The sequence below is a fragment of the Choristoneura fumiferana genome, chromosome Z (assembly GCF_025370935.1).
Source record: "Choristoneura fumiferana chromosome Z, NRCan_CFum_1, whole genome shotgun sequence".
NCBI lineage: Eukaryota > Metazoa > Arthropoda > Insecta > Lepidoptera > Tortricidae > Choristoneura > Choristoneura fumiferana.
The window spans coordinates 14,057,441-14,080,439 of NC_133472.1; the positions used below are offsets into that span (position 1 = coordinate 14,057,441).

The 22,999-nt window shown below is 36.9% G+C and overlaps 1 protein-coding gene across 1 annotated transcript in view; it reads left to right on the forward strand.

Annotated features, from left to right (window-relative positions):
- The window catches only part of LOC141428276 (EF-hand domain-containing protein 1-like), a 53,917-nt gene that overhangs the window by 25,688 nt on the left and 5,230 nt on the right, over positions 1–22,999 (forward strand). The window contains exons 6-14 of the mRNA XM_074088174.1: positions 5,771–5,867; positions 8,265–8,352; positions 9,321–9,471; positions 14,543–14,612; positions 14,808–14,924; positions 19,398–19,620; positions 20,809–20,969; positions 21,340–21,548; positions 22,202–22,403. Of these exons, the coding sequence (XP_073944275.1) occupies positions 5,771–5,867; positions 8,265–8,352; positions 9,321–9,471; positions 14,543–14,612; positions 14,808–14,924; positions 19,398–19,620; positions 20,809–20,969; positions 21,340–21,548; positions 22,202–22,403 (1,318 nt within the window). The remainder of the gene's footprint in view (positions 1–5,770; positions 5,868–8,264; positions 8,353–9,320; positions 9,472–14,542; positions 14,613–14,807; positions 14,925–19,397; positions 19,621–20,808; positions 20,970–21,339; positions 21,549–22,201; positions 22,404–22,999) is intronic.

Below are 22,999 nucleotides of genomic sequence, written 5' to 3' on the forward strand. Positions count from 1 at the left end.
TTACGACTTGGTCGGCGTGACTGATATTGTATATTCATGTCAAATTACAGCTTTCTAGTACTAATTCTCTGAGCTTAGAAGCGGACAGACAGACAGCCAGATGGACAGACAGACAGACAGACATGGCGAAACTTTAAGGGTTCCTAGTTGACTATGGAACACTAAAAAGCGTTAAGTGACTTTAAAATATTGCCAGATAACATAATACGAGCATGACTTGAGAGATTTAGGTATACTTACCATCAATAGTTCTGTCGTGCGATCGAAGTAAGCCTGGTTTTTATTATTGGCAAAATCTGACTAAAGGATATCAGCAGTAAATAATAAATCAATCTATGTATGTATATCACGGCAGAGTTAAGTCACAAACTTTTATTTGGGCTCTAAGTAAATAAAAGTTGTCTTACTCTAAACGGAATTAGAAATAAACTTTCGTAATTTGTTTTTTGACTTGTACACAATTTTGTAATGATTATCCTGCAAAAGCCTTGTAAACTCCGATGTACCTAACTAGGTACAGTCGAGTTCATAAACTTGTGAGCAAAAATTTGATCAAAAATATCTGAACACGACTCTATTGTTAACGGCGTAGAAACACACACAAGAATATGGACGGGTTGAGCCACAATTAAATGGCGGAAAATTCACTTGCCGATGAGCAGGAAATAAGATCCGCGTATCAGGTTCGCGCTAGTGGATCATTAATGGTTATTGCTGTAATTTCCCTTCCATTTATAAAAGCTTTTGCAAATAAATAAAGCTGCCGGCAACGGGATTATACGAGTAATAAATAAAATTTAAAATGAATAAGCATTTATCTTCCGTTTTAAGGATTTTTGGATTTCACGTTCATTGAATTCAGGATTGACTTTACGCAGCTAATATGATTTCTGTTCGGAAGGTAAAATAAAGTCGTGGTTATAATATAAATGAGATTGCCCAGTGCGTCGCAAGTTGCAATTTGCACCGTGCTTTTCTTATTTCCGTTAACTTCGGCAGACGTTCATTGTTAGAAAGTCTCTGGAAAGTAGGTTTTTGGACAAAATACTTAGGTAAACTAGACGTAGTAGGTATATATATATATATATATATATATATACAAGTTCACATTCAATTATGCATTAGATGTTTTATGGGATTTTCGGCGGAATAGATTCTATCTCTACGCTGACAAAGTGGCGGGAAAAAGTTCGTTTATATATAGGCATAGGTACAGTTTCTATATTTGAAGACTTAGTGGTACTTAGGGTCGCTAAGAATCCGTGTTGGATTGCGATGATAATGCTTTAGATATTGCACCAACCCTATGGTCAAGGGGAGATTGAGAAGGCCATATTTTGTTATATATTAGTTGTTGCCCGCGACTCCATCTGCGTAGAATTAATTTATCGCTGTCCCGCTGGAACTATGCAATTCTCCAGGATAGAAACTATCATATTTCCTTCCCAGGGACTCCATCTGTCTGTATACCTAATTTCATCGGAATCGATTCAGCAGTTTAGACGTGAAAAGGTACAAAACTTCGCATATTTATAATAATGTTAGTGGGATATATAGAAAAAAAAACAACTTTTTTTTTAAATATGTACTTTATCACAATTCACAATAGCTCAATCCCATTTTTCACTAAAATACTCCAAAACTTCAGTTAGACTTATTTAAATTAGTTTAGTAATGTCATTCGCAACTCGAAATAAAAGACCATTTTTCATTTTCTTTCCCATTTGATTCTTCAGGATACGAAGAAAGCGACGTGTCCTATTGCCATGAGTGACATTAACATTCTGGTTGTAATACAAAACAATTTCAACTGAACTCTAATTGCAGTTTCCCACAGCATCCTATTATTTTTTAATTTGCTTCCCACTTTTAAATTAGGTTTATTTCTTTATGATTTGCAGCGGTTCAGTTCTCGACAGGCAGTTAACTACTGGGTGGCCAAGGCCGCTGTAACTCTACTCCGGTGATGGCGTAGTTAGTTATTTCATACCCGGCTAGAGTAATTATACGGGGAGTGATGAAAGTAAAAAAGCTCTATACTTATGTGCTTTACAGTGATAGGCACTCGTTTTTACCAAAACAAAAATTAGCGGACAAGCCCTGAAATGAACAAAGAAGTTACTAGTGGCACTAAGTGTTTCGTAAAAGAGTATCCCAAGTAGGGTAAACCCTCCAGTGAATGAACACATAAGAAACTGTTCTACTTTGAAAAATCACTACTCTGTACTTATTAATAACTGTAATGGTTTTATGTAATTTAATCAATCGTTATTTAATAAACAAGAATTTAATTTCTGCGATTTTTTATTACGTGTAGGTATAGTTTTTGAGTTATGGAAGAATTTAAAAAAAGTACCCAAAAACCTAGTAAATGAACGAAAAAGTTAATGAATGAACAGTGTAAAACCCAGTGAATGAACATTATTTAGATAGTTTTAATCAACATTTAGAAAAGCATTTTTAACATAAAACGAAGTCTTCTTCTTCAGTTATTATTATATAAAATCTTGAGGTAGGTACAGCACCTTCAGTATTCCAATTATGTTTCTGTATTACAAAAATACATATATAATTCTATTAAAGTAGGTACAAATTAAGCACCTTAATATCTTGATTAATTAAGCAAACATTATTAACTTTTTTGTGGTCCAATCACAGCCACATAACGTCACTACTTTTTTAAAAACTCGTAGCTCAAAATAGATAATTTTTCCGAGTGAACTTTATAGACGTTACATCAAGGTTCAATTTTGTTGACATATTGATTTTAGATAAGTACGAGATTTTTTCAGTGACGACAATCCGAGCTTTATAATAAAACTTAATAAATAACAAACATTAAACTCTATTGATACTCGTATTCTAATCAGTCTGTAATCAGTCTCTAATTAGTTAAACGTATCATCATTTGGGACAAAAAATCTTAACAACCCAATTTTTAATTATAGATTGTGGCTTATAACAATAAGCAACTTACTACAAGCAAAATCTACATCATTTTTTAATCATTTTTAATTTATATAAAAATAAAAATCGATCAAAATAAATCAATAAAACAAAAAAATATATAATTATATAGTAATTCATGACAAATAAAAGGTACACATTATCCCCATTTTCTCCTCGACGTGTCTATCCACCCTCGTTGTACCGGCTCGGGTGACTATATGAACGTCTTGGATAAAATGGCTTTTTTTATGCTCTTGTTGTACAATCTAATATTATTAACAAGTCCAATTTAGGAAGTAAAACTATCGTGCATTTCGATCACGTCCATCGTACCTAAGTTGTTCATACATAGGGTTAGTAGGTATCTAGTAAATGAATAAAGCCAAATTTCTATAGTCCATTTACTAGATTTTTCATTCCTATGAATGAACACTAGTGTCCCAATACTAGTTCAAAGAAACAGAATCGTTTTCTATGCAGAATCTGAAAACACAACCTTAATACGATTACGTTAACATTTAATTTTAGGAAAAAAACTATATTGAGCCGACACCAGTAAATGAACAGACTGTTCATTTACTGCTTTTAGAACATTTGATAAGCCAGTAATGGAACACCTAAAAATATCAACTTAACCGCAAAATAAGCCACTAAAGAGTACAATTATAGAAGATTTAACTCTTAATCTAACCAATAGCGAAACTTCTAAGTGGTATACATGAAATAAGCAGTTCAAATGTTACTCCAAACATGCACTGTTCTTACCTGGGATCTAATTTTTCCATACAAAACTTCAAAAGCAGAAATACGTGAACTTCAAACGCCTGCCATGTTGAAATTGGTCGAAAATAAATTTACCGATTGAAGCCATTGCATAGGAAATCGAGTTGCCGGTAAGAAAAAAAAAATACGACAGTTGGTGGAAATGGCTATATTGCTTATTTTCGGCAAAAAACGTGATTTTGTTCATTCACTGGGGGGGTTCATTCACTGGAGGGCTTACCCTACAAGTCGTATTAGTATTCGTCAAATTTACAAATGTCTAACTCAAAATCAATCTAATCACTTTTACGATACTTAAGTTGAAATGAAATGAAATAGTTTATTTTGCTTTAGACATGGTAAAATGGTCTTATAAAATAGTGCTAACGTGCTATGACATGTCTAGCCAGATACATTGGCATGCAAACATTGTCTTATTCTAAAAAGCATTTATTAAGCTGAAACGAATTAAATATTTACATTGTTTATGTTGAAACCTAGATTAAATACAGTTTGTTTAAAAATTTAATTACATTTTAGTGTCAATTTGACAGTGGAATACTTTTGTTTGTATTTTTTTTTATTGTTATAGTTTAAAGAGCTTTACAATTTTCCGATCGTGTTTCGGCTGGATTATTATTGGTCACGGTAGAGAAGCTACCCGGTTTTACTTTCCTCTTTCTTAGCCTTGCGTCGCGTCCGCAATAAATTAATGTCTAAGCAAATCCATTCCTTATGTTGAAATTTAAGTGTGACCATAATATTTTAGACACCAACGTAACGCGCAGTTTTACTTTCATTATTATTATTATATTCATTACACAACTCACCCAGGTGGCAATTTGTGGGTGCCATATTTATATAAGTGTTCTTACTTGGCGGAGCCAATTTTCTGTAAACTTCAAGCGCGATGGGAAAAAGATCGAAGTAGTTCGCATACGGTCTAAGTCTCGTCCACCGCAAACCACGCGGCTCCTACTCGTAGAGTTCGGCATTCAGCAGCCGCGGCGCTGGCTCGCAATCCTCGCAGCTCCGCTTTGCTTTATTTTTTTAACAATGTATTTTTTCGTTCAGAATTAAAAGTTCTATCTTTTCAAAGAATGATGTACAGTCACCAGCACCAATATCTGACACAGCAAAGCGTGCATAAATATCTGATCCGACTCTCTTTCTAGAGCCGGTGGTATATATAGGCATGTCAAATATTTTAGTTATATTTTGGCAGATGGGCCAATCAACTTTTTTACCGACACTAATCTGTCCGCGACATTTTTCAAATAATTGCAGATTTTTGTAAGTGAACATGTTTTTCTGTAATTTAATAGATGGTGTACATGAATACATGCCATCCTACGCAAGTCCAACTTATGAAACCGTGAAATATCTTGTTGGAAGTACGATTTTTTGGTAACACAGGAGACAATTTTGGTAACGCAGGAGACGCCCAATGTGTCGGTAAAATAGTTGATTGACCCAGATATTAATGCTGGTGACTAAACTAGACCAAAATAATTATTGGTCTTGTAAAAACTTACGATGCGTTACAAGGGCGGGAGGGGGGTTTCAAACTACGCGTTACGTCATAGTTTTTTTGTAACAAGTACATACTATAATGACCTCAAAAGTGGGAAATTCGCATCATCAGAATAGAATAGAATAGGAAACTGCTAAAGAAAAGCTAAAAAATGGTAATTTGGGTGTTACGTAACTTTTAGGAAGGGGGAGGGGGGGGGTAAAGTAAAATGTTACGGCGCGTTACATGGGGGGGGGGGTCAAAAATCTCCAAAAATTGCGTTACGTATATTACGTGAACGCCCCCTAAGCAGTCCAAATCGTAGGTGCAACAAAATTGAAATTTAGACGCTTCGCGTCTTGGCGCAACTCTAACCTAAGTAGGTAACTCATCAATTCGAACCACAGATTCCAACGCAAAACGCACTAGTCGCTAATATTTGGTATAATCATTTTATAATTGTATACTTTCTTTTCTGATGCGTACCTACTTACTTTGCTTTCTTTGTGTTTTTTTAATGTGATTTATTTATTTATTTATTTTCAGGTTCGATGTGTACTGGGATAACCGCGACGCCGAAAACGGGGAACTAACCCAGTACAAAATGATGTATTTCCTTCAAGACGATACGATTGCTATTAAGGTAAATTGCCTCTTTGGGTCGAGTAGCTACAATTTATACCGACCCAATTACATCGAAATATCAAATTCTGAGAAAGTACATCTCTAGATGCGGCGCCTCGGAGCTCGACCAGTAAAAGTCCTTCTTCGTCGTAGTGCCACTTGAGTGTAACTTTGCTTTCAGTTATGTAATTCCAGTTACAAGGGCGACGTTGTGCCTACCTACCCATGTTATTATGTTGGATGATTATTTTTTCGCTTTCCGCCCGGCAACAATAATTTTCTTGCCACTTTAATAGAGCAATACCACAGGTAATACCTAGTCAAACTTAGGTACCCACAGGTATGAAAAAAAAACGATCGAGTACTAGTCGGACTCGTACATGAAGGTAAACAGTTCAGTAAAAGTTTTTCTTAAAATTCTTCTAATATAAGTCTTTTTGCTGACTGTACTTTATGCCCCTGGTTACCAAAGTACTCGTCAATACGAATCAAACGAGTGCCAACTCGATGCGGTCGTGTCGTTTATTACAGAGTTCCTATGGTCACCCCCTAGCTTTATCATCAGATCAACTCCATGTCATAATAATATTGCATTGTAATCGGATTTATACATGCGTGTAAAATTTCAGCTCAATCGGTTGAAGATATGCACTCCAAATTTGAGGTGAAAGATTCCACCCGAGCAAACATAATTAGTTACTATTACATTGCAAGTAAATATAATGCTTGTAATAGGTTTTTGTTAAAAATTCATGTTTAATATAAGCTTTTTTCGCTGACTGTACTATTCCTTGACTTGTTTTGTCATTCGTAACAAATTTAAAGTCGGTACTTAACTATTGAGGAGTTCCCTCGTGCAGAGACGATCTTCGTAGGACCACCAAGATGTCACTACCAGATTATTGTACTGTCACGAAATTTACATAAGTATGCCAAATTTCCAGTCGATCGAACCACTGGAAATGGGTCAAATTTAGCTTCCAAGTTTTGACCCAAACAAACAAATAAATAAATAAACAAACAGGGCAAGCTAAAGAAAAGCTTGTAAAAATATCACCGAAAATAAGTAAGCACTTGTGTTGCACTTTACTTTTTTATGTAACCTTTTTGTTTATCCCTTTTGTACAATATAGAGTATAAACAAACAAACAAACAAACTTGTGAAAATATTTTGAATAAAAAACATTTTTGTTTTCTCATCCCCTTTGGTTTTGGCTGATTGCGTCTGTAACATTAACATTGCCTGGCACGCGCCGCGCAGCTCAAAAAAAATGGCTGTCAGTGCGGTTTATTCGCGGGAAATTCGGCGGACTTAGTATGTTGTGTAGCGCGGCCCACAACCCCGACCTAACGAATAACTAATGTTTCCATTATAACACAACCTTTACGGGCTGTTTCACCATCCATTGATTAGTGTTAACTGGCGGTTAGGTGTGATGCCGTCTCTATTTGTTTTGTTCGGATAGACGGAGACGGCATCACATTTAACTGTCGCTTAACGCTAATCAATGGATGGTGAAACAGCCCCTTAACCATATAAGTATATTGTTCTTTCCATAATCTAAATTCGGTGCCTGCATGACATGACCCCATAAAACAGCGCGTAAAAATGTGATACGTCGTCATTTAAAATGCCTAAAAGAATATAAAAGAGCGTCAGTTTGGCGATTGTAAAATTTTGTTTCATATTTACATGTCCCTGCTATACAGCTATGAGCTGCTGACATTTTCAATAATAACGTTATGTGAAAAATAGCCTGAAAGTCTTCGAGAAAAGTAGGGTACGGCTATGCCATGGTTTTTTTTTTGCTCGACTTTGCGACTTTTGAGATTTTTACGCTCCAATAGTCTTAGGAAAAATAAATTAAATCGGCTCATAAAGGATCTTGCAGGCTAAGCTAACAAGAGTGCCCCCGCAAGGGATTTGGTTATAATTTTTTTCATGATTTTTCAAAATGTTACGTAGTTGACAATGGCGGCTTAAGTAATTTTTTTGATGGTTGTGTCTCCGCGAGAAGTGGCAAAAAAATGAAGCAAAAAAAACTATTTTTTTTTCATCCAAGTTCAAGGACATTTTATGCTTCTTAATTAATTAAAAATTACCTTGACTTTTTGACATTTTCGTGAATAAGTCTGAAACAAAAAAAGATCGAAGGCTGATATTACGCATACAGTGTTCTTAGGTCCTGCCACTACTGCACCTCAAATTACAACCAAATCCCTTGCGGGGGCCACTCTTGTTAGCTTAGCCTGCTAGACCCTTTATCAATCAAAACGTGGTTTGCTGCATAAATTATGGTTTAAATTTAGTGAGTACCTATACCTACCTTACTTGCTTCCTTATATTGTCATGCTCAGATGATGTTTACTAAATTAAAAAAATGAATCGTTAAAGAATGTAATCTGCGAATTATAGGAGCTTCACGACGGACGGGGCGGAAAGGATCCTTTTCCATTGTTACTGAAAAAAACAAAGCTGCCTAAGATGTGGAAAGAAAAACCTGGTGAGTTTTTGCTGATTTAAGCACAACTTGATATATAGGTACAGCAAACGTGATTTTGTTGCCATTTTTGCTCGATATTCATAACGGCAACAGGTAAGTTGCTTGAAATATTCACAGAATATTTATTTTCATATTCATTCACTTTAAAAATAAATAATTAAATTAAAATAAAATAAATAATTAAGGGAACCACATACAGCGCACGTGTTTTTTGCCGTTTTTTACTAATGTCTAATGTTGTATATGTATGGAACCTTTCGTGCGGGAGTCCAACTCGCACTTGGTCGTTTTTTTTATTTTGCCCGTGCGAAGCCGGGGCGGGTCCCTAGTATATTATAAATATACGTAATCAAATCCGTAATGACACGAAAGTGAAGTAAATTACAGCTTTCAAATTGTCATTAGGGATCAGGGCTATCAGGAGGTTTGCCCAAAACACACCAGTGGCAATAATAAATGATAAGGAAATGATGTGCCTTCAAGTTGGGGTAAACACCGATAACATTACTTTAATAGCTCAATCAGAATAAAAATCGTTTACGACATGGGTGTTAAAACGATTTGAGTTAGTAATTGAAAATCAAGCCAAACTTTAGTATACAAGTTAATATGAAAAGGGTTCATTGAAAATTTACAAAATTCGACAGTAGATAAACAGGGCGCAGGGTGGAAAAGTAAAGCATGGCACTTAGCAAAGTCTTCAGACGCAAAGTCGACCTTGCGCTTCTTTTAAAAAGCTTAATCTCAGTAAGTAGGTGAGAAACTTTCAACAACTCGACAACTAGAAGTTTCATATCTTTCTTGACTCTCGTTAAGAATGAATAGGCCCTTTCTAAGTTATGAAAGACGGCGCAGTAGTTCACATCTCTACAGCATGTCAATCGCGATGCCTGCAGTAAATGATTCTATTGAAAACTGATCTACAACAAAGGTTTATATTTATTTATTTGTAATAACTCTGATTACAGTATCATTTCCGTCCGTCGTATTGGAGACGAGCGAAGACGAGGTGACCGAATACTACTCTCCGAAAGATCTCATTGTTGGCACAACAGTATTCGTGCTCAGTCGTCGCTTTCTCATCGTTGACTGCGACAAATTTACGAGAAAATACTACCAGTACGATTTTCTTCATTTTAAATGACTTTGAGCATTATGACGAGAAGAAACATAAAATCTATCCTTACCGTGCAAACATTAACCCTTTGAACGCCAGAGTCAACCAGTCGTGACAGCCAATAAAATGCCTGACACGCCAGAGTCATCTATAGATGACCAACATTCAACTCGAAAAAAATCTTCCATTAATATTTAATTCGATTCGTCATCGTTAGGAATATTTTCTTCCCTATTTTATAAAGATTTATAGGTACCACTCAGTATATTTGCGATGCTAAATTATTAAAATATACAATCGTGCAAATGCGTTATAAATTTCATAGCCCTGCACGCCAGTGTTATGACAGAATGACCTCTATGATTGGCTTTTTGGAGTCTTTTTGTATTTTTTATTTCAACTCCAAATTTGTTACTTTTACGGGTATCCCGTGAAACTGGATTGGACCAGCACTGGTGTAGGTGTTATAGCACGCAGCACGGATTGCTAAGGACCTGGGTTCGATTCCAAGTGCTGGTCTCTTTTTCTGGTTTTTCCGTGCATGTCTCAGTTTGTATTTTCGATAAAATGACCTCTATTGATGTGATTGCTAGAGTTCAATGTTAGCCTGAATGGACCATAGATATATTATACCTACCAATCTACATTACTCTGAGAAAAAGGTAGGTAGTTCCCAGCTGATTTCCCCAGTATTACTTACATCAAATTATTTTTATTCAGGTAGACCATAGTTCCATAGTTTTATCATAGTTTTTTAAAATGAAATACTTCACAAATCACAGAACACGTTTCACAATGTTTTACAGCTTTACTTAGGGCCCGTAATTAAAGTCATAAAATTAATCAAAACAAATTAAGGACTAGCAATCAGGTCACACACATGTTCAATTGATGTAACGCCCATCTCTAATTTTCTTTGAAAATAATACTGCCATGTACGCCATAGTCACGGTATTAGGACAACGTTTGACGTTACGTAAGCGTGCTTGCTTTGATGAATGTGTTGTATTGATGATGTTTCGAAAAAAAATAATCCTTATCGAGTCTAACGTACTTACTTATTGTCAATTAGCAATGGCTTCGACGATTATTATTGTGTTGCGTCGTTGAGGGACAATCAAAGGAAAATGGAAAGGTCAATCGAAAACATTACTCTTATTATAAACATTTTTAGACATATTACTTTGTCGTTATCGATAACTTTGAAATTAACTCTTGCAATCCCTATTTATCTACTAGACAGTTTGTTCCGTGGCGTACAGAGCACAGGAACTTGAAAGTGACGTGGCGTTCAATAGGTTAACGAGTTTAGTTTGAACGAACTTTTACGTGCGTACGAAAGTAGGTACGTTTATTGTCAGCATCTAATGAGGGCTATCGCGAATGAATTCGCCACTAGAGGCGCTAGTGTAGCGTGAGGTCTCTGAAATGTCAAATCTCATAGTTTTTGGGTGAGCTACGCGGGTTTATTTATGATTAGAATAAATTTGTGAATAATTTGCAATATCTGAAATTAATAATAGCAAATATGTGTTCTGGGGCAATGAATGTCTGTATTTTGAGACAGTTTTGTCTTTCGGAAACCTTTGTCCTCCCTTTTTTCCGAACAAAACGGGGACTATGCAACACTGTGGCATGCTCGATATTTTTATGGCACGGCTTTAAGGTGTATTAAATATGATTTTAATCTAAACTTTGTTTTCACGCCCGTAATAACAGACTTTGAAAGCCATACTTAAAAACCTCACGCTACAGTGCGCCATATAGTGAGACAAAAAACGATAGCCCTCATTGCAGCAGGGCTACCTACTACGAAACTTGAAACTCGAAGTTCGTGTCGTGCGTTCCCACTGACACTTATACTGTTTAATACAAGAGCGAGAGGGACCGCACGACTCTAACTTCGAGTTTCGAGTTTCGTAGTAGCCCTGCTGGTATAAAAGTATGAAACCCAATTTCGACGGATCTTTTTTACCTTAATTTTTTACTCAACACCTTGTCAGTACATTTCGTAATTATTTGGCATCCTTTTTATCCCTTTTAAATGTATGTACCTAGGTAGTCGATTGATACAGGGACAAAGAACCTACTCCGAGGGAAAGTTAGGATAAATCCTCCGAACAATTAATAAAACTGACCTTTGTTCTGCCATTTCTTTAAGTTAAAAGTGCAATGTTAATTTGATTATATCAAACGAAGTGTTCGAACAGTCAAAGGGATCTCTTCCAGCCAACGATTTCTGTTATTCTATATATGTATTTACGAAATCCATTATAAACAATGCGTAGGTAGCTACATGTTACCTATGAATAAATAGATGATAAGTTAGGAAGTGTAACTTAGAACAAATTCCACACAAAGGCGATGATGATGATGGAACGTATGTACAGTCATCTAATACGACTCTATTTCGAGGGCCGGAAGGACATGTCAGATATTAATGCTGGTGACTGTACACTGATGGTGATGGTACAGTCACCAGCATTAATATCTGCCACAGCGGAGCTTGCAAAAATATCTGATACGTCCTTCCGGCCCTAGAAATAGAGTCGTATCAGATATTTATACACGCTTATTGTGTCTGGTCACTGTACGTATACGTATGCCTGCTAAAACCCCTTAAGCTCATGTCCAACCTAAGTGAAGTTAACGTTAGTTAGCACTTTGCTTGTTGGTGAGCTCAACAAGCAAATAAACATCTGAATAGAAAGATAATCTAATGTGACCAATTAACGATCGTAGGCACGAGAGCGGGACCACAATGGGTATCTCGTCGTCAAGCCAAGGTCAGGCGCAGTAAGCTCATTTGCGTTAATGCCATAATATTTGAGTCCATTCATTTTATCTTTTATACTCTTTTAGTATTTTTGTTCGCTACGACACTGACGTATCTCCGCGATCACTCTTCACTTGTGCAGCGCAATTTTTATAAGAACGTATTTTCTAGATTACAGCTTCCTTTTTTTTGGAAAAGTAATGATTTCTTTCTTAGTTCATTCCAATTTTTTTTCATTTTTTTTACGGTTCGTAATTTTGGGAAATTTTGACTTTTGTGGCATTTGGTCCGACGAGTGGTTAAATGGTGAAAAAAATTGTTTTGTACATATTAGAAATAGGAGAGGGAAAAAAATAGTGCTCGATTTTCTATTCGTAACATAATCCCGAGCGATCACTGCCAATTTGTGGTAAATAGGTGAATTTTCTCCAGTTTCCCTTAGTTCTTTGAACTCAAAAATGTATCCTTTTAAGGGTTAAATAAAAAAAACGAATCGTATAGTGCGTGATACGTCGAATGACAGAGCTTCGAATGCGAATATTAAAAATATTAATTTATAGCCTTACAAAAGCTCCTAAAGCCTTGAAAATACAGAAACTACCAATAGATTACAGGAAAACCTATATATGTACATATATAATAAACTAGCTGTTGCCAGCGATTTCGCTACCATTCATGACTTTTTTTTTTTGATAGCACAAACCTTGTTCTGACAATAATGAACACAACAAAAAAAAACAATTCCGAGCTGTCGTTCGGAAGTTATGCGCGTACATACATTTCGGCAATTCATTTTATGCATATTATACAATTCAATAACTGAAAACCTCAAACACCCCTAAAATGTTTTTACATTTTAAGTTTGTTGATGATTATTTAAAAACATATTCGTGTGTCTAAGTCGGTATTTCTACTTCATTTCTAACTCTACACTCATAATATGTATTTGTCAGTTGCGGTTTGACGTTTTTAGAACAGAATCACACATTGACAGCAAAACGGCCATATTTAATTATGGAAATAGTATCCAACCTTTAATTGGTGCCTATTGCAGTCGTAACTTTTAGACCGGGCACAACAAAAAAGGGATTGAAAAACACAAATACAACCTTATTTAAAACATAGTGTAATCGAATCTACTCTCGATTCTGAGCAAACTACTTTCTGGTTTTCAGTTATTTAATTAAAACCTTGTAATATTTTTTAGTACGAAACCCGCTCCACTTGAATTGATCCACACTTTTCTGTCTTCTTATAACTAATTATTTTTTTAATCTACCTAATTCTCTAACCATTTTCCCTGGATTTATTGCATTTTCGACTATCGTTACGTTCGGTAGTCTGTTTATAACACGACTTTAAAAAAGGATTATCTTTCCTTGGGTGTTTCAAGAATCTACTTTTAACTACCTGCTGACAATTATCCCATACTCACGACTGGTTCCCACCGTTGACGTGAGAACTTACACTGATTGTGTTGCTAAAATATACGCTTGTCATTTAGTTACTTCGCTGATATTGATTTGAATTATCCCTTAATAAGGCCCCATTCATTGACTACCGCAGAATCAAAAGCAGCTATCGAATACATACCTGACAAAGAATATTTTTAAAGATAGTCGTATTTTCAATCATTACAATGGAAATTGTGACGTATTCTGAAATTAATAAGGTTCAGTTTCCAACTCGACGCAAGTGATCGCTAAATCGCCACTACGTTATTAAGGGTTATGGTGTCTGATGTCTTTCTATCAATCGATCGTTACAGTTTTGCTAAAATAAGACTATAAATGTTGTGGTCCTTGGCCGTGCATGCACGTGTCTCATTAATAGGTAAATCAGTCGTGTATTGCCACGTTCAAGGCAAGGATGAAAACTACTTTGAATGATATTACTTTGTCATGTAGGCTAAAAGTTCAGGCCAGTTATACACTCGTATAAAATGAGTATGGGGACTGGAAATATGTGGGCAGTATTCAAGATGCTGAAGTTTTTTGCTGCAGTATACCTTATTAATCCAAAGTATAGTACCTACAGATTTGTGTATAAATATGTCCTTCTGCAACGTAAATGTACATATTTCTTTATAAACATCAATCTTTATAAGCAATCTCCAATTCGGCTGCCAGATGTAGTTCACGCTAGGGAAGCTGCGGGTAAAGGCTATGTATTACATACATTGTCAAGGCTCTTTACGAGGTGGATTGCACAAGGTTACCTATAGTCTAGTAGTTAGTTAGATTGGCTAATTAAAAGGGTTTTAATAAACTATAATTGGCTCGTATGTCTATTATTAGGTCGATGCTGAACATAGAGCAGCCGCCGCGCATCGAGATCAAGCAGAAGACAATGAAAGAGTTTCCTAAGGTAACCGCACGCGTTGACCGTCTTGCCGAGATAACATTTGAGTTCGCTTAAAACAATATATAATAAATTATAAATAAGCTTGCCGTAAGTCTTAACAGTATTACATTTTATTTGTTCCTGTAACGTTAAAGAGGCCGCCGTGATAGAGCTTTTAATGAGTTGAATAAACATGTTTAATGCTAAAACGTGGTTTAGACGTACCCGCCGCACACTGGGATCGGAACACCGGAGGACTCCCTGCAGTCGTGCTTCGGCCTGCTGCCAAAGCCACCGCACAAAGACGTCATCAAATATAACCTCAACGCTAACAAGGTAATTAAAAACCGCACATAGAGACGTGAATTGGAATTGAAGCGCGTATTAACAACGATTTCTCTCACAGTGGGTGTGAGTGTATTTTTGAATCCAGTAAAGTTGATTAAGGACCTACGCGCTCGGCGTATTTTCTAGTTTCAGATTCGGTCACTTTTGTACACGTACTGGTTTTAAGAGAATCTTCAGCGCGTATAAAAATACGCTGGGTGCCCGTGCCCTAAGGTCTTTGGGTGCTATCTAGAAGACAATTAGCAAGAGGGACACGGACGATGCAATTATCGTAGCCCAACACAGAGTGAACTTCTAAGTGTTAGAACATAATTTAGTTGTAGCTTTTAAGAGAAAAATACGCTTATTACACAAAAGGACTAATTTCAAACTTTTAATTCGATACTAAACACTTTCAACAGCCTCTATATTGTACTAGACGCGCGTACTCAACTCAAAGTAGTTTTATACCCTCATAAATTCATTACGCGATACACTGTATATTTGTAGTATTTTCAAACAATTTACACAGTAAGTACTTATGGACTAAGATACAACCAGACTTTTGTTATAGTTTAAAGGCTGAAAGTTTTTGATATGTAGTTCTAATGCAGGTAAAAACGATCCCAAACTTTGAAATTTGGTAAAAAAATCGCGTCTTTATCAAATGTCATAAAATTTCACCTCAGTTTCGTCATAATGTAAAAGTTTTAATATTTTTTTATTTATTTTATTTTATTTATTTGGGGCATCAACAGCAATACAGCTTTTATATATTTTGTTCGGAATGATATTAGAAATCGCATTCTTATTTGCCAGACACTTGCAAAGGGTGCAACAAAACAACTTTAAATAATTATGTTTAAATAGTAGACGCCTTTCAGCCTTTTTACACTTTAACGAAGGACTTGCTGCCGCGCGCTCTGGCTCTATTAAGCAAAATCTCGTGACTTCTTCGTCTTGACGTTGCCAAGAAGTCTTGACTTTGTATAACTATTTACTCGCGAAACACCCCACGACCCAAGAGTGCGACTCCAGTTTAACAAGTTTCGTTACTTTAACAAACAATAATTAGATATGTATTAATTTAATATGTTTGTTTTAAATAATTTATTGAATCAGGCGTTACTTTGCAGAGGTCCATATCATAGAACTAAAATAATTCTTACACGCATATCTTAAATTGCATAGCTATCATAATAAGGTCGCGGGTGAGCAAAGAAATTCTTTTAGTTCATCTTTGTTTTACTCTACTGCGGCGAAATCCAAAAGTTGCGCATGTGTTTTACCTATATGTACAAAAAAGTATGTCCGCTCATAATTAACTACTCAACGGCTTCACCGATTTTGATATTAAATACCTACGTCATTACCATTAGATAAGCTTGATGACGCGAGTGTCAGGTTTATAACTAGATACGTATTGTAAAAAAAAACCTGTAGTAAAAAAATATAGTAAATACTCATTAGATTACGTTTTATTTGACCAAACTTCGTACAGAATCATCATTCATCATCATTACAGCCTATATACGTCCCACTGCTGGGCACAGGCCTCCTCTCAGAACAAGAGGACAGAATAAATATCGTTAAATAATTTCAAACTTCCAATAAAGGGGATACCCGAGGTTTTCATCGATTTTTGACAAGTTTTGAATCGTATCTCCTACTTTTGCACTACAGTTAGAGTTATAAGTCAAACGGCTATTGGTTTTCCAGTCTTTTATCTCCATTTTTGTCTACTGGATTTTGAAAAAAAAAGATTACTTCATTTTGTATGATTTTTTTAATCATTGTTTGAAAAAACACTTAGTTCGTATCTCTATTGACGTGAAAGATCTAACATATACGAAATCTATATCAGGGTTTTCATTTGAAACCAATTAACACAAAACTTATGACCAGAAAACCAGTTTTTTGGCCTAAAATTGTTCAACTTTGATGCCAAATATCTCGAAGACAATGAACTTTGAAGTAGGTAAATATGGGATACTATATTGCTAAAGCCGTTGTTGTTAATATAATGAGCTACAAAAACATTAGAATACTAAGGAATTCAGATCGAAGGTCATTGGGGCATGGGATCCCCTTAAGTAGTTAACTTTAACTTAATTTTAATCGCGTGAGTGAGCAACTGTCCGAGCCACGGCGCGCGGCAGTCCTGTGAAATTAGTCCTTCCAGACGACGCCGCCTTTGTAGCTTCATACCTACCTAAAATGTGGAGTGTGCCATGCCTTTTACAATTTATAATAATATGATTTTATTTATATCCCATACTGTAACGCAAACTAAAAAAAAAACTATAACCATAAACTCGTCTGCGTTCCGATATAGCGACTTCAACAGTTGAGACTCGCGGGACCCAATAAAAATCGTGACCAGCTTGAACAGTTTTAAAATCATTTTTAAAACAAGCTTTTATGTTGACTGTACTTTTTGTTGACTGTACTTGCGTTGTCATCCGAACTACATTTCCGTACCAAATTTTAAGTCGATGCCATTAACCGTTGAGGAGTTCCATCCTGCAGAGACGATCTGGTTAGACCACCAGAATGTCTTTACCAGATTACTTTAACTGTCACCAAATTTACAGAAGTAGCCAAATTTCAAGCCAGTCCGACTACTGGAAGTAGGTCAAATTTAACTTACAAGATTTGACCGGCACATCATGTACAGTCAAGGGCAAAGATATCACGGCCAAAGTAACAAAAATATGTGTACACGACTTTATGCACTTATCATTAAGGTCGTGTATACATATTTTTGCAACTTTGGCCGTGTACATCATACTTCGTATACTCAGCGGCACAAAATTTGGCCCACTACATACAAAATTACCTATTGCTGCATACATTTGAGGGACAGATTTTTTGACGCCCAGTATATAGGTATTATTCTTTCATTGCAAGTTAAATAAAAGCTTTTAAAATTCCAAGTACTTAATGGGTTTACATTCCGCATAGGATCTCAGTTGGGTGTGTTAATTATTATTCTTTTTTGCATCATTTATAAAGAAACCCACATTTTAACTCTAAGATGTACACGGAAACACTCTGTGACAGCCATAAGCAGCTGGCCGTAAGGATTCCCTTTCACACGTCTATCATGGAACATCCTCGAAAATCCCAATGAAATTCCGTGCTCACTGCAAAAGCTTTCCTCCCGTTTTCCTGACCTTTGATGCTTCCTGCTGGCCTTGAGCCGCTGGAAACATTATCGTGCTGCCTCCGCAATCGATATTTTCCAATTTACTTGTGCCATTGAAAGTAGTCTGAAGTAAATCTCAGTCTTCCTTTACAGTTATTTTAAGTACTTAAAGTTAATAGAGAATGGAAAAGCATTTTATCTATCCCTATAGGGGAAAACAATTTAAACAATAGGTATTTTTTAAGATTCCATGACCAGGGACCAATTTCGCCGTATCCGTTCGTCTGTCCGTCCGCGGTGCTAAACATTTGTTAGTTCTTTACCTAAAAACCATAAATTCCTTATAGCGATTCACCGAATCGCATTTCACCTCGATCGTATAGGTATTTAATTATAGCGTTGTGTCACAATCGTTTATTTTTTAGTCGCATTTCACCTCGATCGTGCATTCAAGTATCTCGTTGTGCCTCAATTGTGTTTTTTTAGTCGCTATTAGTATTAGTCGCATTTCATTTCGATCGTGTATTTTAGTGCAAAAATCAAATTAACTCGTCAAATTTTAGAGTCCCATAAGCCAACATCGATCGCGGCGAAATGCGTCAAGGGTAAAATACTACACGAAAAATGAGATGCTACAAATTAATTATACTAGTGTAAAAAGCTACGCGAAAAATTGCGTCAAGTACAAGATTCTATTAAAATTTTGTTAGTTCGAGGCGAAATGCTATTCGGTGAATCGCTCGCTACCTACAAGGAATTTATGCTTTTGTGGCTTGTAAAAGACGAACAAATGGGTTTAGCTTAGAGATTACTAGAGCTTGAAACACAAACATTATCGACCGAGGGTTGCCCCATTACTGGGATACAGCGGAAAAAAATACCCTATAAAAATGACGTCATTTTAATATTTTTAATGTCAGCCGCATCAAAAGCCACTAACATTTCTATTCTTCTCATTATCAATTTTTTGTTATAACTACTGCTACTTCGGTACAATCAAACGTATGTCAAACATAATAAGTACAGTCGAACGATTTGATTCCTGACCCACCGTAGAACGTTCTCACAGTAAGACAACATAAGATTTTCCTTGTCAAGGAATGCGATGTCATTGTGACTTTTTCTACGAAAAAGTTCCACAGTGGGTCACGATTGAGTTGGTTCGATAGTACAGTCGGTGCCCTAACATAAGAATCCACTTTTCTATAGGTACAACTAATATGAAAAAGTGGATACATAAGTTAGGAAACCGACCGTAGGTACATAGGTAGGTACTTACAATAAATCGGCAAAAAATGCTTATGTGCTACGGCCATCTAATTGTGACCATTTAGAACCTGCGGTACCTATGCGAGTTGGACTGGATACACCCTGAGGACGAGGGTCGCAAGTTCGTGCTGTCCTACAGCTTGGCCGACGGCAAAATCAAGATAGGCGGGATCCCGCGTCGCAACTCTGGCATCAACGAGGGCAAATTCCTGAAGGCGATGCTCTTGGAGACGCCAGAATCGGACCCTAGCTTCCCCACCTACTATACTCCTGACAGGTTTTATATTGGTAAGTTTGTTTTTTATTCCACTTAATACATTGTAGGAATAAAGGAGGATTGCAAATAGACGTTTCCGTATTGGAAACAAGTCTTACAAGAAAGCCCATTTTTGAATGGAAAGCTGAAAAAGTAAAATTGACCTATTTCTAACGAAGATAGTCTATAGTATAATCACATCGGTATGAATCTGGCAAACTACTGACACCACGAATCACATTTTGTGTGCCCTAAACGAGATAATCAATACAAACTTCCGTATTGTTACAATACAATCAACTTGTTCATATACCAGGTTCGTATTCCCGTATTCCTCTATCTATGATGATGATGATGAAGTAGGTACTTTGACTCACTTTACCTGAATATTTATTTCCGGTGGGCATTTCCCGTTTATTGTTATGCCCTGAACTTTAGCACTCTTAATAATAAGCATTTTCCTTAAGACCAAGCTAGATCGCTTTTTCATCCCCGAGAACCCCTACCTATACATATAAGTACATACCAAATTTCATCAAAATCGTTGGAGCCACTTCCAAGATTATGATAAAATAACTTTGGTAAAACCGATTTTATCCTAGTAGGCCTAACATTCACTAGTTAATAATTATAACAGCAAAGTACTTGTACATTATAATAAAGCTGAAGAGGTTCGAAAGTCTGCACATGGAGATATCCGAAAAAAAAGTTAGCTGGGGATACTTAGAATCGATAGCAGAACACGCTCCAACAGTTTTTCGAATTTTTGTATACCTATTTATCTGTTTGTCGTTTTTTTGACCGCGCATCACGTGAGTATGGCTGAACGGATTTTGATGCAAACTTTACTAATCTGTCGAGAAAATTCCGGGCCAGGTTATAGGCTACAAAAATTCAACCCTCAAAAGCGGGGTAGCCACTACACTCGATTGAGTTTAGTTTGCACCTGACTGAATCTTCATCCATATGAATCCAATTAATTTAAACACTCGAGTTACCTATTTTAAAACATTGACCTACTCGGTGCTACTCACCAATATCTTCTTCTTTCTCTCTCTCTCTCGTCTGTATCTGTGTGTGTCGCAGTGTGAGCCCGACTAGCAGCCCTCCATGACGGCAATAAGTCCTAATAATAGGTACCTATTCAACGCAGATAGTGGCCATTCTGTTCTCTGTCTGAAGTTACTACATTATAAGTACTGCTAAATATTCTATGGCAGGTGCTATCGTTCCCGTGTTCAAGCACCGATTCAGGATCATCGGTTGCGACCTGTTCGTTTACCGGTACATGAGCGCCAACCCTGACAAGTTCCCGCGGGAAGTGATCGACAACGTGCGAAATTATCACATGGCCCAGGGAAATTTGAAGGACGAACTAGAGGTAACTTAACCGGTAGCGATACTAGCGATGTAGGTATTAAGACTGCTACTTTGTTAATTTTCACTTATATTCCATCGTTCTATAACTGGCCATTTTACACTAAAAATGAATTCTAGTCGTCTTTAAACAGAGTACATTTTTAGTATAAGGTGTCAATTATTGGCCACACTTCGATAAACCTAAATGAATTCTGGTCTCCTACACATAAAATTAATGGTTAGTAGATATAAGGTGGCCAGTAATTGACGATTTACCCTACCTAGGAGATTAAAACAAGAAAACACACGTTTTCCTTGAAGTTAGTTCTATTGATTATCCCTTGAGATTTAGTTACATGACGAAATGTGATGTGTGTATTTGTGTACTCCAGAACGCAATACGGGAAGAGCAAATGGCAGAGACTCGCGCGCAGCTGGCGAAGATCGGGCAAGCGGCCGTGGCGGAGCCCAACGCCATGGAACGTTGTCTAACTGCCCTCGACGTGAAGGAGGACAGCACCGAGCTGGCGCGCCCGCCCACGCCGCCGCGCACCACCGACCGCATATCGTATGACGACAGCCTTAGGGCTACCAGGTTGAGGTAGGCGATTACACTGCCACTAACGATTTTACACTCAAACCATTTCATTCCTGACCCACCGTACAACGTTCTCACAATAAGTGTCACATTACTCACATTGAATTCCCTTGTCAAGTAATGCGATGTCGCATGTCGCTATGACACATGGACACTTTTGTTTGCACAAAAATTGTGCTTCTTGTCTCTATGCTCCATTACTGCAACAGTCTGACAGTCAAGTGGTAAAAAAATATGAGGACATCAATTTACCTTATTTTACGTTTAACGTCAATTTACGTTCTACCTTTCCTGTCGGTTTGTACCTACTGAAATATTTAAATTAAACGTTCATAATAAAATGACATCAGTCAGAAGTTTCCGTAAATCCTCTATTATTAGGAAGATTTATGTGTATTATGATTTGTGCCCCCATAATCTCCTTCGGAACGTCCTCTGATACCTCGGTCAGTTTTGTCTCGAAACCTGCGCGATCTTACGATTCATCTTGTTTACTTGTCAAAGTTCAAAATTCATCAAAACGCGTTCTGGTGCCGTATTGTCTAACGTGATGACCATCTCTTTCTACCCTCGTCTTATACCGTTTGACAGAAAGAAGTGGTGAAAACGATCGTGATTCCAATCACGTTAGACAATAAAGTCTCTGATGTCCACAGCAAACCAGTATGCGACAACGTAATGCCTCTGAAAGGCATCTTGCGTTCGGGCGCAGCGCGCGACGACCAGCAGAAAGTGGTGTGCTTCAACGGCCCGGCGGGCGACGAGCAACGCTCTGCCCCCCGCCGCGTCACCTACCCCCCTGGTGAACAGCCGCACTTCAACGAGGAGGAAGACTTCTGCGAGAGATACAAGGATCCGGTATGATTAGCTATATTTTCTATTATACCTACCAGACACCAGATACGTTGTTATGACCTTTTTTTGGATGTGGTTTATGTACGCTTGAATTATTATCGTGTCGGATTTACAAAAAAATCAAATTCAAAATTCAAATCATTTATTCAGTAAATAGGCCGCAATGGGCACTTTTTCACGTCATTTTTTAAACTACCAGCGCTTTCGGAAAGACCATCATTGCCAAGAAGAATGCGCCGCATGAAACTTGGTAGAATGTCATTTTTTACAATTGTTCTGGTGTACATTAACCAGAGAACGTGTTGTGTTTTCTTATAGGGGTGCAATGCCTATTGATCGTGCGCTTGTTTATTTTCTTGACAGAAAATAGTAATTTTTAAAACAGGAAATAGCGATTGACCTCACAAAATGTTGCTCGCTGGTTCAGTAATGAAAAGCTTATACCTATTCACTCTGGCTACGAGTAACCTTAAAGCATTTTCTCAAGTTGAAAAATAAATAGCGTTAATATTGGCTGTCAACCATGGTCTGATTGACGTAACCTCTTGCACACTGTTGAAATATCCTGGAACTTTCATTCATTACACAAGTAGGTAAAG